Raw genomic sequence first — 15,992 nt, 5'->3', positions numbered from 1 at the left:
TGCCTATCATGGCTATCATTGGGCGACACCAGACTGTAACACAGGGCCGCATGTAGAAACATACAAGCATTCACACGTCTGGAAGCTCCTGCATGTCATATGGAAGGAACCCGGAGGAATCCCACACAGACACAGTGGAACATGGAGACCCCACACTGAAAGCCCCCCCCTGTGGGAATCCCACCAGGGACCCTCTTGCTGAGGTGGACGGTCTAACTGCTGTGCCACCACTACGTAACATATCAATGACAGCGACGCAAACCCGAGGACCCAGAGAGGCGGAGGTCTGGTCTGGAGAGGCCGTGGCTAAGTTGGTGGAGCAGATGACTGACGGGTCATTTCCCGAACTGCTACCGATAGCCTTGTCAGAGCAACTGGCTGGAAATCGCCATATAGTGTAAGTCCGATACCAAGACCAGAGTTGAATGTGTGCTAAAGCGGTATTTTCCTGGAGAAAATACTGACACACGGTACTCAGACTTCTATTCTACCGCAGGCTTTACTCTTCAAAATGTGCTGTCGAAGCAGGACCCTTGAGCTAAACCTCCAGTTTGCTTTTAACAAACCACAGCGATGTATATTTAAAGAGGGGGGCAGTGCACACCGCGCTGCAGGTCACCAGCGTACAATATTATTATTTCTATCACTCATCTCTACACTTCATTTTTTTTTTTAAATTTATAATAAAAAAAAAAGAAGAAAAAAACTGGGCTTCATCATCAATGATGTTTTGAATTGTGTGAGATTTCAGATTTTACTGGCATCCTTTGCAAAGAGGAAGTAAGCTACAAGTGTGTGCTCCCCGTGAGTGTCAGGGGAGCGGAAGTGGAGTCCTGCAAGCCTGCAGCCTCGGTCACGGGACCTCTGCACTGCCGCCGCAGCCGCAGGGGGAGCGGAAGTGGAGTCCTGCAAGCCTGCAGCCTCGGTCACGGGACCTCTGCACTGCCGCCGCAGCCGCAGGCCCCGTCTCCCGGCAGCGCGATGCTCTGAAAGACGGGAGAAACAAAGAAAGAAAGAAGCAACCGCTTTTTGATTTCGGCGGTGAGAGAAGAGCGCGGGTTGTTCCTCTGCCGGAATTTTCCAGGAGGCCGTTCTCCGCGGGTTCCTCGTGCCGATTTCACTTCTCCGAGACGCGGAAATTGCTTTTGAGCCCCTCTCCACATCGTGGCGGACTCCCTCCCCCACCGTCCCGGGTCAATACTGCTGCATCCTCTCAAGACGTAATGATGCACTCGGATATTCTCCAGGGCGGGTCACCCCATCTCCTTCTGGCTTTTTCCCTCTAATCTGATCTATGTTGTGTTAAGCACGGGCGGGAGGAGGACTCACACGCCCCGCCGCCGCCGGCAGTCTGCTTCGGATTCGGGACAACAACCCTTCTGCACGGAGGTGAGTTTTCTTTGTTTACCATTTTCGACCTGCATTATTTAAATGGTCGTTTTTTTTTTTTTCCCCCCTTGATAGCAACAATGGCCTGGAAATCACAGAGTGTTTTCCTGAAATTATACTATAAACAAGCGCCTGAGGGCTGGCTGAAGCATAAATAACTGCTTAAAAATCTTAATTCACTTCTGGCGATCTGATGAGAAATTTGATTTAAAAAAAAAAAAAAAAAAAAATTGGTTGATGTGTGACGTATCGTCGCCGTGTCTCCTTCATTATTTGGGCGATGGGAGTTGTCAGATGAGGAACCAGGCGTTCTCACATCCTTTTTTTTTCTCTAGGTTAAAAATTCTTCAGACATTAGTTCAGTTTTTCCAATCACCTATTCTCCTTTTTTTTTTTTTTTTTTTGCTGCTGGACATAAAACAGAGTGGGCGGTGGGTCGGGCTAACTGCAGGTCACGCGTCCCCTACTGACTCAGATTTCAGTTTGATCATCTGAACGTCAGCGGGATCCTTTCCGTTGCCATCTTGCTTCAATGCAAAGTGCACGGCAAATGGAGAGTTCAAGATTTACCGCTCTGTACTTGGACGCTCTCATGGAATTCTGCTTATAAATAAGATCCTTGTTGGGGTGACCGGCCGGGGGGCATCACATGTCCGAAGATGCGGTGTGACTGTGACTGGCTGTGGAGGTGCTTCCTGGGAAAACCCATGTTCAGAAACAGGGTCATGTGACCCAAGGCGTCACCCAGATCCTCCTGAGGTTGTTTTTTTTCCATCGTCAGTCATGTGGCATCATTCGTTCATTCACTCTCCAGTCAAATAATCCTGCACTCAAGATCGGTGAAACCCAACATCCATCCATTTTCTGCCACTTATCCTGCACTCAGGGTCAAAGGAGCCTATCCCAGCTGTCATCAGACGAGAGGCGCAGGGACAAATATATAGAGAAACAACCATTCACTCACTCGGGACAGTTTTTCCAACATGCAAACTGTGAGGCCGAAGCTGACCACTGTGCCACCGTGCCGCTCCGGAGAAACCCAACATTTCTAACCCAAATCAGAGACCTCCAACCGTCTCCATCGGTTGAAAAAGCAAGAGTGTGACGGGGACGGGGGATAATATCCATTTAGCTCTGATTGAAAAACATGCGTATTTTAAAAGTGAGCGATAACAAACAATGCCTTCTTTAGGAATTAAAGTTGCTTCATTGACTAAACAAAAAAAGGTGGACACCTGAATGGTTCAGCATACAGATTTGTCCATTGAAGTAAGGTCCTCATACGAGGACATTTTTTTGAAATCGAAAAGAAAAGCTTATGTTCAAAGGCCAAAAATGATTCCTGCGCTTTTTATTCCAAGGACATTGGAAATACGGTAGCCCAAGGTTTATCGCTGGGGGGGGGGGTACGTTCCAGAACCAGCCGCGATAAACAAAAAAGCCAAGTAGCGACAATATTTTTGATTTTATTATATCTCTATATCTTGAAGCTTTACAACACTCCCCACAAACTTATAAACAGTGCCTGTATCATTCACACAAACACAACAACGCCGAGTAACACTAGTAGCAATCGTCAATGTGAAAAGGTCAAGGCGTCACACCGGATGCGTGCTATGCGCAGAGAATGATGCTACGGTCGCTGAGCCAATCAGAGCCCAGGATACAGAAAAACCGCTGGGAAGCTCCACGCGTTCTGTTGTGCTGAGCGTTTTTTCTTTTTTTTTACCTCAGAAGAGAAGCATCGTCCCTGAATGAGACTCAAAGTTTTAATCCTCCGCCCAAACAGTATAAGCGCCCCTTTGCAAGGCATCCAAATGCTAATTGCACCACATGCTGAACTCCCCCAATTAACCAGTGTGTGTGTCGTTTTTTTAAATTATGGGCACTGATAACAGCAACAACAATAACATTAATCGTAATAATAATAACAATATATTACTCTCATTATAATTTGCACTGTAGCGCTATATCATTTTTGAGTCACCCAATCAGTAATCAATTACATTCCACTGCGTGTAAATAAGATGCTCTGCATGATGATGACAATTATATAAAAGATAAAACTGGGTTTACCCTTTGGTATGGTCGGTCATCTGAGTCTTGCCACTTCCCGCCGCAGATCGCCGGCGTAGGAGCCGAAAATGGACAAGTCCGAGATGTTCGGCATCTCCCTGCCGATGGACAACAGGACGGAGGCGGAGCGGTTAGACCAGAAAGGGAAGCAGAGGGGGGGTGTGGCCACCGCTCTGGGTCTGGGTCCCAGTACGCCCAAGGCTGCGATGGATACCGACTACCAGGACAATAAGCGGATCAAAGATGAAATCAGAGTCAACGCCGGTTTCATCAGGTGAGTCTCCGTGATGTGATCTCCACCTGCAGAAGCGAGACATTCGAGCGCGTCTGCTGTGCATCATCGAGCTGGTGACGGAGGCGGAGCGAGAGGTAAATCCACCCGGTAAACAACAGGGTGTGTGTTATCCCCGTGTGATTTTCAGAGACATCCGGTGCGATGACGACAGGTTCCCTTTCGAGAGATTGTTTGCGGCGGCGGCCAGCGGCGACGTGAGCCAGCTGGATGGCCTGGAACAATACCTGCGTCGAGAAGGCACGCGGCTCTCCGACAGCTTGTGTGAGTGTCGGCTGTCCGATCGTTTGGCGGCGGAAGCGAGGAGGCTGCTCCTGAAAAACAATCACAGATGAATGTGATTTTTTTTTTGTTATGTTTTAATACCTGGTTAAATATATGATATACCACAGAGGTACGTCAGAGTGGTTTGCTTCAGGGATCCGCACCAGGCTGGCGGATGAGGTTAGCCACAGGAATCTCCGTGGACGACCAGGCTTTGCCGATGACGCTGAGGAGACGCGAGGCAGACCTGAAGGCAGCAGAGATGAAGATGTAGAGGTTCTCTTAGGGAGTGAGCAGAATGGAGAAGATCGGGAGTGAGTCCATCAGAGTGGACAGTGCACGTGAGATGTTTTGGAGATGAAGTCAGTCTGAGATGGTTTGGTCATGGCCAGAGGAGGGACGCTGGAGATCTCAGTAAAAGGATGCTGACGTTGGAGGCTTGGAAGAGGACCAGAAGGGGGGGTTTATGGATGGAGGAAAAGAGGACAGGAAGTTAGTTGGCGTGAGAAAAGAGGGTTAGATGGAGGCAGGTGATTGGCTGCAGCAACCCCTGTTATTTATACATTTTGTCAATATATGACCTGAATGTGAGTGAGAAACCTCAAAATGACAATGGGATGGTTGAGGAGTGAAGCAAATCTCATAATTATAGAAACGGGGGAACGTTCCCATCATGGAATTGGCATATTTTGAAGGTCCAATTGGCAACGGCTGGTTAAGGATCCAGAGCACTCACCCTTTACCCCTTGTGTGCGCCGGCACCTGCAGATCAGCCCGAGGGGAAAACCGCCCTGATGAAGGCCCTGCTGCACCTCCAGGACGGCAGGAACCAGACGGTGGAGCGGCTGATGGAGATCTCAGAGAGGATGGGGGACATCGGGAAGTTTGTGAACGGGGCCTACACCAACAGCTACTACAAAGGTACTTCCGGGACAAACGTCCTCGCCGTGGTCGGCTCCCAGAAGAAACATGATCCAGCGATGCGCTGATGCCTTCCTCACCGCAGGCCAGACCGCCCTCCACATCGCCATCGAGAGACGGAGCCTCTACTATGTCACGCTGCTGGTCAGCAAGGGGGCAGATGTCCACGCGAAGGCCTACGGGAAGTTCTTCAAGCCACACGATGGGCCCAACTTCTATTTCGGTGAGTGGAAGCCGCTGTCGAGAAGAAGAGGAAGAGCCTCTGGGGAGCTCCCTTGTTGCGTTAAACTTCACCCTTGAAGCGTAACGTTCCTTTATCCCCCAGGCGAGCTGCCTCTGTCTCTGGCGGCGTGCACCAACCAGCCGGACATCGTGGACTTCTTAATGGAGAACGACCCGGACGCCGACATGGCGGACTCCCTCGGTAACACGGTGCTGCATGCCCTGGTGGTTGTGGCCGACAACACCAAGGAAAACACCGACTTCATCACCGGGATGTACGACCGCATCCTCATCAATGCGGCCCGACTGCATCCGAAGCTGAAGCTGGAGGAAAAGGAGAACCACAACAACCTGACGCCGCTCAAACTGGCCGCCAGGACAGGAAAGAGCGGGGTAGGGACGGGCGTGATGGCGTGGGGGAGGGGCTAAACACACCTTCCAGGCTCATTCAGTGTCCATGATGATCATCTAAACCCAGGGGGTTGGGATGTGGAGCGGGTTTGGGTATTAAGGCGGGATTAAACCTGTCTTCTGTCAATCACAAGGCCACTGGCTGATATATCGGAACATTCCCTCTCTCATTCGCACCTACGGACAATTTAGAGACTTCTGCGGAGAGAATCTGGAGTAAATCAATGGGGAGAGCATGCAAAGTCATCCATCCATTCATTCATTCTCTCAGCCATACATCCATTATCTAGTGTTTTTCCTCCAATTTGAATCGTAGGGTTGAGGTCCAGGGGCCGGGTTCACCCGACAAACAGCCACGCACACATCTGGGCAACGTTCCCAATTTTTCACAATTAACCATCTGCGTATTTTTGGACTGCGGGAGGAAACTGGAGAACCCGGGGAAAACGTGCAATCGTTCATTATCTAGAAGGCTCTGCAGGGTGGGTCGCAGCCCGTCCCAGCTGTCGCTGGGCGAGAGGCAGGATTCACCCTGGACCGTTAACTCACTCATTCACATGTCTGGACAATTTAGGGTCTCCGGTGAGCCTCCTGCATGTTTTTTGCCCGGAGAACCTGTGGAGAACATGGAGACTCCACAGAGAAAGCACCCCCCTTGTCGGAGTCCAACCAGGGACCTTCTCGCTGTGAAAGTATCCTCTTTTTTTGTTCGCAGATTTTTTCCCACATTCTGAAACGGGAGTTCCACGATAGGCAGACCAAACACTTGTCTCGCAAATTCACCGAGTGGGTTTACGGACCTGTCCAGGCCTCCCTGTACGACCTGGCCTTCGTGGACTCCTTCGAGGACAAATCAGTGTTGGAGATCCTCGTATATGGCAGCGACATTCCCGTGAGTCCCGTCCGCGGCCTGGTCGGTGCAGCGTCTCTGGTTATTTTTTCCTCGCCAAAAAACCTGTACCGTGTCCCCTTCCAGAACCGCCATGAGATGCTGCAGACGGAGTCGCTGAACTGCCTGCTTGAAGAGAAGTGGAAGAGCTTTGCGGGTCGGATGTTTTTCATCAACTTCATCGTCTACTTACTGTACTTGATCATCTTCACCGCGGTGGCGTACAACAAGAAGAACAGCAAGGTGGGTTTGGCGGCCGTGCACCCATCACGTGTTTGTTGGTGAGCCCCGAGAAAGACTGACATTTTGCTCCTCTTCTTCCTCTTCCCCCCTGAAGCCGCCGTTTCCACTTGAGCGCAGCATCCACGGCTACCTCTACCTCTCCGGGCAGCTGCTGACGACGATCGCTAACTGCTATTTCTTCGTCGTCGGGGTACGTCGGGAGCCTGAAGGTTCATTTACCCTCAACCATAACTACGCTCCGCCTGCGCTCTGCATTCATTCCCTGTACGTTTTCGGGGCGCTAGCCTATGTGAAGTGGGAACAGTATCACTAGAAGTCGCGGGGAGGGGGCGGCGTTGCGCGAGAAACAAGAAGACTACAAAAATGGCCGCACTCCAGTCAAGATAAGATGAAGAAGCATCTACTGCACTGCCTCTCGTAGAATATACATTATCACAAGCTCCTCTGCCGCCGCCATGAAATGGCTATCTGAAATGGGACTGCCCTCAAGTGGATGTATTACTTAACAGCCACTGTAAGCATACTTGTGTTATGTATGTAAACAGCCCGCTTAACGCGAGCATAAATGAACCCTCGCGCCCGTTTCCGATGGCAACCTGCAGCGAGCGATCATAACTCTGGCCTGCATTTCCAGATACTCGACATGAAGAGGAAACGGCCCAAGCTGCAGACGCTACTGGTTGACGGATACTATGAGTTACTTTTGTAAGTACGCCCCAAGTACTAAAAAAATCCCTCCGTGCCACTCAGAGCACGATATAACTCCGACGGCGACGGTTGACGCTGACTCCACGAGATGCTTTTTGTAAAAATGCGCGCTCATCGTCATGGAAGGAGCCTAGAGATCCCCGTGTTCTGGGGATGTGCAGCTCAGAGCGAAATCACCTTCGGGAAACATTTGCACTGTTGGGTCGCCATTTACTTTGGTTGCGTGACCGAGTCCGATGTGTACGCAAGGCATTCATATTCATTGGTTGTCTATACTGCCAATCCAGTCAATCATAGGGCCATAAAAAATATAAAACCAGTCACTCATTCATTCATGTCATGAGGAGAAAACCAACCATTCACTCACAAGAAACCAGAGATTTTTTTTTTTTTTTTGCTGTGAGGTGGAAGCTCTGAGCAGTACGCCACCTCTAGTGATCGTTGAGTTATTTAAAACACGTCGGAGCGTCAAAGAGGATGAATAACGCCGCGCTGCAGCTTAATGTGACTACCTGGCTCTCTGTGGGTTCCAGTTTCCTGCAGGCCGTCCTCTTCCTGGTCTCGGCCGGGCTGTACCTGAGCGGCTGGCAGGAATACCTGGGCTTCCTGGTGCTGAGCCTGGCTCTCAGCTGGGTCAACCTGCTCTACTACTCCAGGGGCAACAGGCACATGGGCATCTACAGCGTGATGATACAGAAGGTAGCCCTGAGCCAGACGCACCACATTCTGGCGCTGTTAGCGCCGCTGCAGGAGTGACGCCTCCCGGGCTTTTGCTCTTTTTTTTTTTTTTGCAGATGATCCTCAGTGACATCATGCGCTTCCTAGTCATCTACATGGTCTTCCTCTTTGGATTTTCGGCAGGTTAGTTCGGGGTAAAAGCTGTCTGACTTGAAAAAAATCACTGGGTTTCATTGGGTTTCTCCTCGACCCCCCCTTACGTGAAATGACAGGACTGTGGGGAAAAGGAAACGGGAAGACAAAAGAAGCAGGTTGGGAGGGAGAGGACAAAAGCTAAGAGCAAATTCATACATTATTTACACCCCAGGGACACATGGGGTTCTGGAGCTTATCCCAGCTGTCACTGGATGAGAGGCAAGGTTGCCAGTCCATCACAGGACCACATTCAGAAATCACACATAAAACCATTCACCATCTCAATCACACGTCTGGACAGTTTAGGGGTACACGTTGAACCTCCTGCATGTTTTTGGACTGTGGGAGGAACTCCTCGCCGACTCCATACATTAAGAGTGGATATGAGTCAACGAAAAAAAGCTTGAAACTTTCAGAAAGGAGCTCCATCCGACACACTCAGAGCATCCTGGTGGATCATCTGATATCGGATGCACTGTGAGTAACCTTCACCCCTCCTCCGTTGTCACAGCGGTGGTCAGCTTGCTCATCGAGGCCCCTGCCAAGAACCAGACCGCGACCAAGACGCGCCTTTTCGAGCCCGTCAGAACCGAGGAGCCATGCATGAGACCCACCTTCCGCAACATCTCCTACACCACGCTGCAGCTCTTCAAGTTCACCATCGGCATGGGTGACATGGAGTTCACCGAGGAGTACCAGCACAAGGAAGTTTTCTACGTGCTGCTCATCGGGTACATCATCCTCACCTACATCCTGCTGCTCAACATGCTCATCGCCCTAATGAACCGCACCGTGGAGAAGCTCACCCTGGAGACAACCAGCATCTGGAAGCTGCAGGTCAGAAATTTCGCCACTGGTGACAAAGAGTCCTCATATGAGGACAACGAAATTTGAGTTCTCCTAACCTTCCAGACTTGTCCTTCCACTTTGGCTTGCTCTTTGGTGCCCTCTTGTGTCAGCAAACGACACCAGTCGGCATGTAAAACAATATGGCGGTAGATCCTGATGAGGGTCTATACCCCAATGAAGATGCATGATCTTGTCCACCTGCCAGCCATCGTGGTCCACTAAGGTTTTGGCCAGGTTAAAACAAGACTAAATAGTGAATTAAACCCACACTCTAGTTTGCCCTGAGGCACTTCCTCTTTTGAGGGTAATGTGTAACTTCTGCCGTCGGCTGTCTCCAGAGGGCCATCACCATCCTGGACATGGAGAAGAGGCTGCCCACGTGCCTGAAGAGGAGGTGGCGCTGCGGCGTGGAGACAAACCTGGGCACCGCCAGCGAGAAAGACATGCGATGGTGTTTCAGGTCTGCTCCTTCGTCTTCTTTTTCCCAAGGCAATAATTCAATCATCAAAATAGATAAGTCCATTATGTCCCCGCCTGGTCGGAGAGGACCGAGGTGATTTGATTATCCCAGGGTTTTTCATTTTTTGGAGCCTCGCTGCGTCCGCCACAGCTAAGGAGCTACTGGATGCAGTAGATTTGCAATGAACAGTCAAAAGGCTGGCGGTGCGCAGATGATAAATTACTCCGACTGCAGCGTTCCCCCAGCGCCAATGGGAGGTTAACCTTCGTTCTTTGAAATATATGCGTGGCGGTGAAACGTCTCCTCGGCTTTCAGGTGGCTTAAGACAGGACAGGCGGGAGGGAGCAGCTTCCTCATGAACCCCCTTCCCTTAGTGCCGCGAGACATTTTAAATGTCCCCGCTACCCCCGGCCGATCCATGACACGCACGGCTGAAACGGCTTTGTCAGAAATAAAGTCCAACGATTCATTCCTCTATTATTGATACCGTTTACCCTGCGCTTCAGGGGGTGCATGTGGAGACATACGGCCGTTCACCCTCTCATTCATACATCTGTGCAATTTATGGTCTCCTCTCTCTTGGACTGATGGAGGAACCTCACGCAGACACGGGGAGAACATGGAGACTCCACACAGTTGGAATCCAACCATGGACGTCCTTGCTGCGAGGAGGAGGTGCTAACTGCTGCGCTGCCGCTAATCATTCATTCATTCCAAATATATATATATAGACATTTTTAAAATTCCACTGGAATTTTTTTTTTTCCTTGCAAATCGAACTGCTGAAAACAAGAGGTCCCATTTTTCAGCGCATAAGTCCATTCTGTATGTGAGATCAGCGAGTCACAAGTTTCCCCGTCACAATCTGGTCGGCTGAATGTTGGGACCGGCACTGGCTCGGAGATATTTTGGTGGTGCTGCAACTCGTGCTTGGAGCGGCGACCTCTTAAAAAAAAACAAAAAAAAAAAAACAGCAGTGGTGCAGAGAGAACTAAAAAAGAAATAAGGACTATTTCTGACAGGAGCGGAGGGGCTTAAATATTCATGACCAAATACCTGCAAATGTAATGTGATTCCAGTCAGACTCAGCTCAAACAAACGTCTCCTGGCGGAGCTGTATTCTTATGTTATATCCGTCTGGGTGGTGTGGTGTGGGGTGTGTGTGTGTGTGTGTGTGTGTGTGCGTGCGTGTGTGTGCGTGTGTGTGTGTTTGTCAGAATGCATCTGTCAAACGGAAATCACTCTGGCTGGTATTAGGCTCCTCCATGTATATATTAAAGAAAAGAAAGAAACAAAATATCCCAAGCCCCCCCACAGTAATTCATTTTATGCATTACTTGTCTTTTAACACGTAAGTCTCGTACCATGATTTATTCATAAAGCGCTTCCTTTGCAATTTTTTCCCCTCCAAGATAAATCTGATAATGTCTAATACATGTGACATTTTCCATGTATCTTATACAGCACATTAGAAACGGCCATCCAACTTATTACACGCATGTTAAGCGTATATGTCGATCTACTGTCACATATACAGCACGAGGCAGTATGGTAGTGCAGTGAGAAAGTCCCTGATTTTATTCCCACTGGGGGGGGGCCTTTCTGTGTGGAGTCTCCACGTTCCGCCGGGTTCTACAGGTTCCTCCAACGGTCATAAAACATGCACGAGGTGCAGCGGAGACCCCAAATTGCCTAGACGTGTGAAAGTTTGTATCACTCTATAATGTGCGAATGACAGGGAGAATGGTTTCACGTTTCTATATGAAGTCTGAATGAGAGGGTGAACGGTTGCATGTCTGTATGAGACGTGGACGAGATGATGAATAGCTCCATATGAGACCCTGTGATCTACCGGTCCAGGGTTAGGCTTCAGCACCCATGTGCCCCCCTACTGCAGGACAAGTGATATAGATAATGAATGAATATGCATGATATCTATGTCAGCTACCTATGGACGATTTCATACCACAAACATTTACTCAGGATCGGATATGACAGATAAGCATTAATGCTAGGTTATAGGTGAACATCAAACAACTATGTTCTCTAATAACCTCCCGAATGTGTGTCTTGTCAATGAACACGTTGGTGAAACGGTGATTGCACTTTCTCAATCGTGGTCACGGTGTGCGTGAGTTTAAAAACGACAGGCTCTGTAGAAGGAGCACCGGCTAGCACCAGGGGATGGCGTGCAGACAAATACGGCGGCCGTAGAAACGAACGTCCCTGCTACGTCGACGACCACATAATCTCCGCCGACTTTCCAAACCAGCCATGATAGTCACACTCTGCGTTTCCCCACGGCCGCCACTGTCCAGTGCCCGGACGAGACAACTGGGGGATGCGGTCGGTTAAAAACAAAAAGTCACTTGCTCTTGAAAAAAACAAAAGCAGAAACAGCACGGTTTGCTGGTCTGAGCAGCAGGTAACGATATTAATAACTCAGACACACACAAAAAAAAAGGTTTGGAGATTAAAAGACAAGATGGCAGCTGTTTCTGTGTGACAGTCCCGGCAATGCGTCACACTAATTGGAGCATGTGTCGTCTTGTCATCCCAGAGTGGAGGAAGTCAACTGGAACAAATGGAACATCAACCTGAGCAAAATCAATGAGGATCCAGGGTGCTCGGATCGCGGCTGACAGCCGGCGTCAGACAACACACCGATCAGAACAAACAGAGGTGCAGTTGCAGACGCACAAGATTCACAAAATGCTTTTTTTTTTTTTTTTTTGGCAAAACGTTTTTGTGTTGAAGGAGAGATCTGCAGATCTGGTCTTTATCCACAGGGAGGAGCTGGAGAGGCTGGTTCACGAACAGCCATCGGGGGCAGACCAACCACACCTCAGACACGGAGCTTCAGGACGTCCGTCTTGTCTAAATCTACGCTTAACATTTCCACAAACACGTCTGATCGCTGCCCGGCCTTGATTTCTGTAATTTAGTTTTTCAAAGTCTTCAAGTCGAAAATCTCCAGGGCTGCTGAGCAGAAAGGGTAATTGCTCGCAGGGATTGACTAATCGTTGGGAGTGCAACAGGTGCCGATTGCAAATGAGAAAAAAAAATCACAGAATGAAATTTAATTCGTGGGCAAGTATCGTGACAATAAAGACGATCCTGGTTTATTTCACGGTGTTTTTCTTTTAAATGCTGCCCACGCCGCTCTCCCCCTTTACATTTGATTAAAACGACCAGCATCTGTGCGAGCCACGCACTGGTTTTTCACACTTTTTGGGCGGACATAAGGGTAATAAAAAAGGGGAATGGAAATGTAACCACTATACCTTCTATTATGAACTTTTAACGACTATTATCACAACATTATGTACTCACCATAATTCAAAGTCAGAATCAGCGGGAGCCATTAGCTTGTGTCCCTGCCGTTAGACGGTCCCATCTGGCGGGGATGGAAGATGTTGACACTTGAAGTGTGCTGTTTACGTCCAGTCCACTCCGTCATCGTGTTTTCGGCATTGAAAGTTGCGTTTTTCTTCTTGTTTTTTTTCCTGAAACATATTTTCCAAGGACTTTTCTTTTATTGCAAGGTGCTTGGTCGTTACGTGGCTTCATTCGCTAGCCGACCGTTGGAATCACCCGTAGTTTAAGTCGGACTCTTGGTAATTTCTGTTAAATGTAGCTCTTTTTGCCGGCGCTCTTAAGAGCCTTCCGGTGTGTCATCGTCGTTGTTTTTTTTTAACTTTTCAAAAAATAAACTCTACAGTGACATATATTTGCGGGGTGTTAGCTTTCCGATGGACTTGCCAAAAAAAAAAAAGATTCAGTCAAGTGCAGGTGTGAGGCGTAGGCGGAAGTGACGATTTTCGAAATTAATTTCCCCGGAAGTAAAAATTGAAATACGTTAATTTTTAGCAACATGAATCGTTCTCCTCGGTCCGGCACAAAATAGTCCATTGCTCAGTACCCAGCCGCAAAGTACGGTAACTGTTTCATGTTAGATGAATTTTACTTTCGTTAGTTTTCCGTCTTATTTTATTTTGAAACAATTCCATTTCCGCCTGCGCCTCCCTCCTGCACTTGACTAAGGAAGTCAGCAGAGCTAACACTCGCTAAAAAACGTTCCCGCAAATATATTTTTTTAAGTAAGAGAAATACATATAATTTTAAAGAACTTTATTTTTTCATTGCGGTCTGGCAGCAAACGGTCTTGCGGATTCCACAGCCGGTTTTGTCTATTCCACTTCCGGTTAACATTTGGCGGAAGCGGTTCTGGATGAACCTACAGCTGGGGGGCATTACGGCTAAAACTTGTGGTTAAAAACACGAAAACAAAACAAACAAACAAAAAAAACAAAACAAATAACTGTCCGGGGAAAGAGGTTATTGAAGTTAGGTGCGCTCAAAAACACGGAAAATCCAAACAAGTGTTCCAGACTCGTCTCAAAGCATAAATTAGAATTTTATTTTATTATTACAATATTACAAAAAGAGTAGCACAACTCTCACGCTCTGGCCTCTTCGTCTGTCGTACAGAATGACAAAAAGAAAGGCTTTATGGACCTTCTTCCATTTCACAGCAATAGTACAAGAAACAATGAAGAAAAATAAAATTTAAATAACAAGCAAATCAAAATATTATAAATAGTCACAACTGCAAACTGAAGCTTTTGAATCTTGGAGGAAAAAAAAACAAACAAAAAAAAAACATTTCAGCTCAGTAACTACACATTGCTAAAATATATAATTACAAAATATTACTCCTTTTCTTGCTCTCCGTAAAGAATCTCTAAGGAATTGCTCTGCCTATTCAAAACTTCATTAAAATAAAAAGACCACGGAAAAAAAAAACAAAGAAAAACAAAATTGCTGTTTCTGTGTATCCTCACTGCCTTCGTTCTCCTTATTATTTGGGGTTTTCATTAAAACCATGCTCAAGGAAAGTCCAAGGACCAAACACTTAAGGCTTTTTAGGGGCTGTTAGGGAGTTAGATGAACAAAACATGGGGCGTCGTTGTGTTTATACACATACACGCACGCAAACACACACACACACACACACTCTCTCTCTCTCAGCACTTCCCACGTCTGCAGGCAACGCTGTCACACACACACACACACACACACACACACACACACACACACACACACACACACACACACACACACACACACACACACACACACACACACACACACACACACACACACACACACAAACAATCATTAAACTTTAAAGTTACAGTAGTCTAGTAGGTAAGCCAGTGTACAATAAAATAAACAATGCATCTGCTGTTTCACTCTGAACTCAGAAGTCAGTTTCTGTTTGCCTGGGTTTGATCTTGCAAGTGATCAATTTGGTCGTTTGGAGCAGACTTCACGTCCTGATCAGTAGCGACTATGCACGACTTTTTTCACTCGCGCCCCCCGTCCCTCCCTTCCTCGCCCCCGTATGGATCCAAACTCTAGTTTGGGTTCGGAGCTGGGATCTACGCAACACTAGCATTTTGTTTTTTTTTTTACTCCGGGGTTTTGTCGGCACAATTGAACGAATCTCCCCACCCCCACCCCCTTTCCACACCTGCAAAACAAATAATCTCAACATTCAAGTAATACATTTGTCTTGGTTCCAACAACACAAAAAAAAAAAAAAAAAATCTAGAAAGGAAAGATAACGTGGCACATCTCAATGATCGTGTGTCCTTGTTAACCTGACTTTGGCCATCGAGCGGTGTGACGGTTTACCTCTCCGAGACTTTCCTTTCAACAAATCTTGTCACCTGGCGCCTGGCGACTCATTTGGAAACACCTGAATTCATTGCAGCATTAAAAAGCAGAGCGCGACGAACCGTGGCGACCCCCTTCGCTCCCTGCTGAATCCTTACTATGTACAAACAAACCTGATTGCGCATGTCCTTAGGTGACAGAGAGGGATCCAGCTTGAATAGTCCTATTATACAAATAAATACATTTGCCAAAAAAAAAAAAAAAAAAAAAAAAAAAAGATAAAATAATAATAAAACCCCTTGACATGTGTGGGTAACACATGCCTCGCTGCTCAAACAAGACCGCCAGTCTCTTATGTCCTCGAGAGGGAATATTTGTGAATGTGTCATTGTGAGACTTGAGAATCTGTCAGGGCCAGAGGTTCCTGACTGCGCGAAAATAATGAAAAAAAACAAACAAAAAAACAACTAAAACAAATCAAAACGTCCGCCGACAGACGTTACGGTTTCTCAGTGAGGGATCTGTCTGCTCATCTTCTTTCTTACATGCATAAGAAAAGCTCGCAGACAGGTCTGAAGTAGAATCGACAGGATCCGTTGAGATCCAGGCACACAGAAAGACAAGTGTGAGAATGGAAGAAGCAGGGAATGACAATAACAGTACAGATGTGTGCACACGTGCACACGCGCGCAAACACACACACACACACACAC

General features: G+C 47.8%; 1 protein-coding gene across 1 annotated transcript; it reads left to right on the top strand.

The window, feature by feature from the left end:
• Positions 1–939: 939 nt before the first annotated feature.
• On the top strand, positions 940–12,722 carry trpv1 (transient receptor potential cation channel, subfamily V, member 1). Its single transcript, XM_086160779.1, has 17 exons — positions 940–1,220; positions 1,308–1,389; positions 3,512–3,739; positions 3,888–4,021; positions 4,790–4,942; positions 5,028–5,165; positions 5,268–5,557; positions 6,291–6,467; positions 6,552–6,707; positions 6,802–6,897; positions 7,342–7,412; positions 7,949–8,114; positions 8,210–8,276; positions 8,800–9,125; positions 9,476–9,597; positions 12,158–12,279; positions 12,387–12,722. Exons 3-16 carry the CDS (start codon positions 3,534–3,536, stop codon positions 12,237–12,239), a joined length of 2,184 nt encoding a protein of 727 aa, XP_086016905.1. The 5' UTR covers positions 940–1,220; positions 1,308–1,389; positions 3,512–3,533; the 3' UTR covers positions 12,240–12,279; positions 12,387–12,722.
• Positions 12,723–15,992: the final 3,270 nt, after the last annotated feature.

This window comes from Fistularia commersonii, chromosome 15 (assembly GCF_037954325.1).
Source record: "Fistularia commersonii isolate RoL2024-O1a breed Wild chromosome 15, RoL_Fcom_v1.0, whole genome shotgun sequence".
NCBI classification, from domain to species: domain Eukaryota; kingdom Metazoa; phylum Chordata; class Actinopteri; order Syngnathiformes; family Fistulariidae; genus Fistularia; species Fistularia commersonii.
Note: the sequence above shows the minus strand (reverse complement) of the source record. Positions and strands in the feature narration are given on the sequence as shown.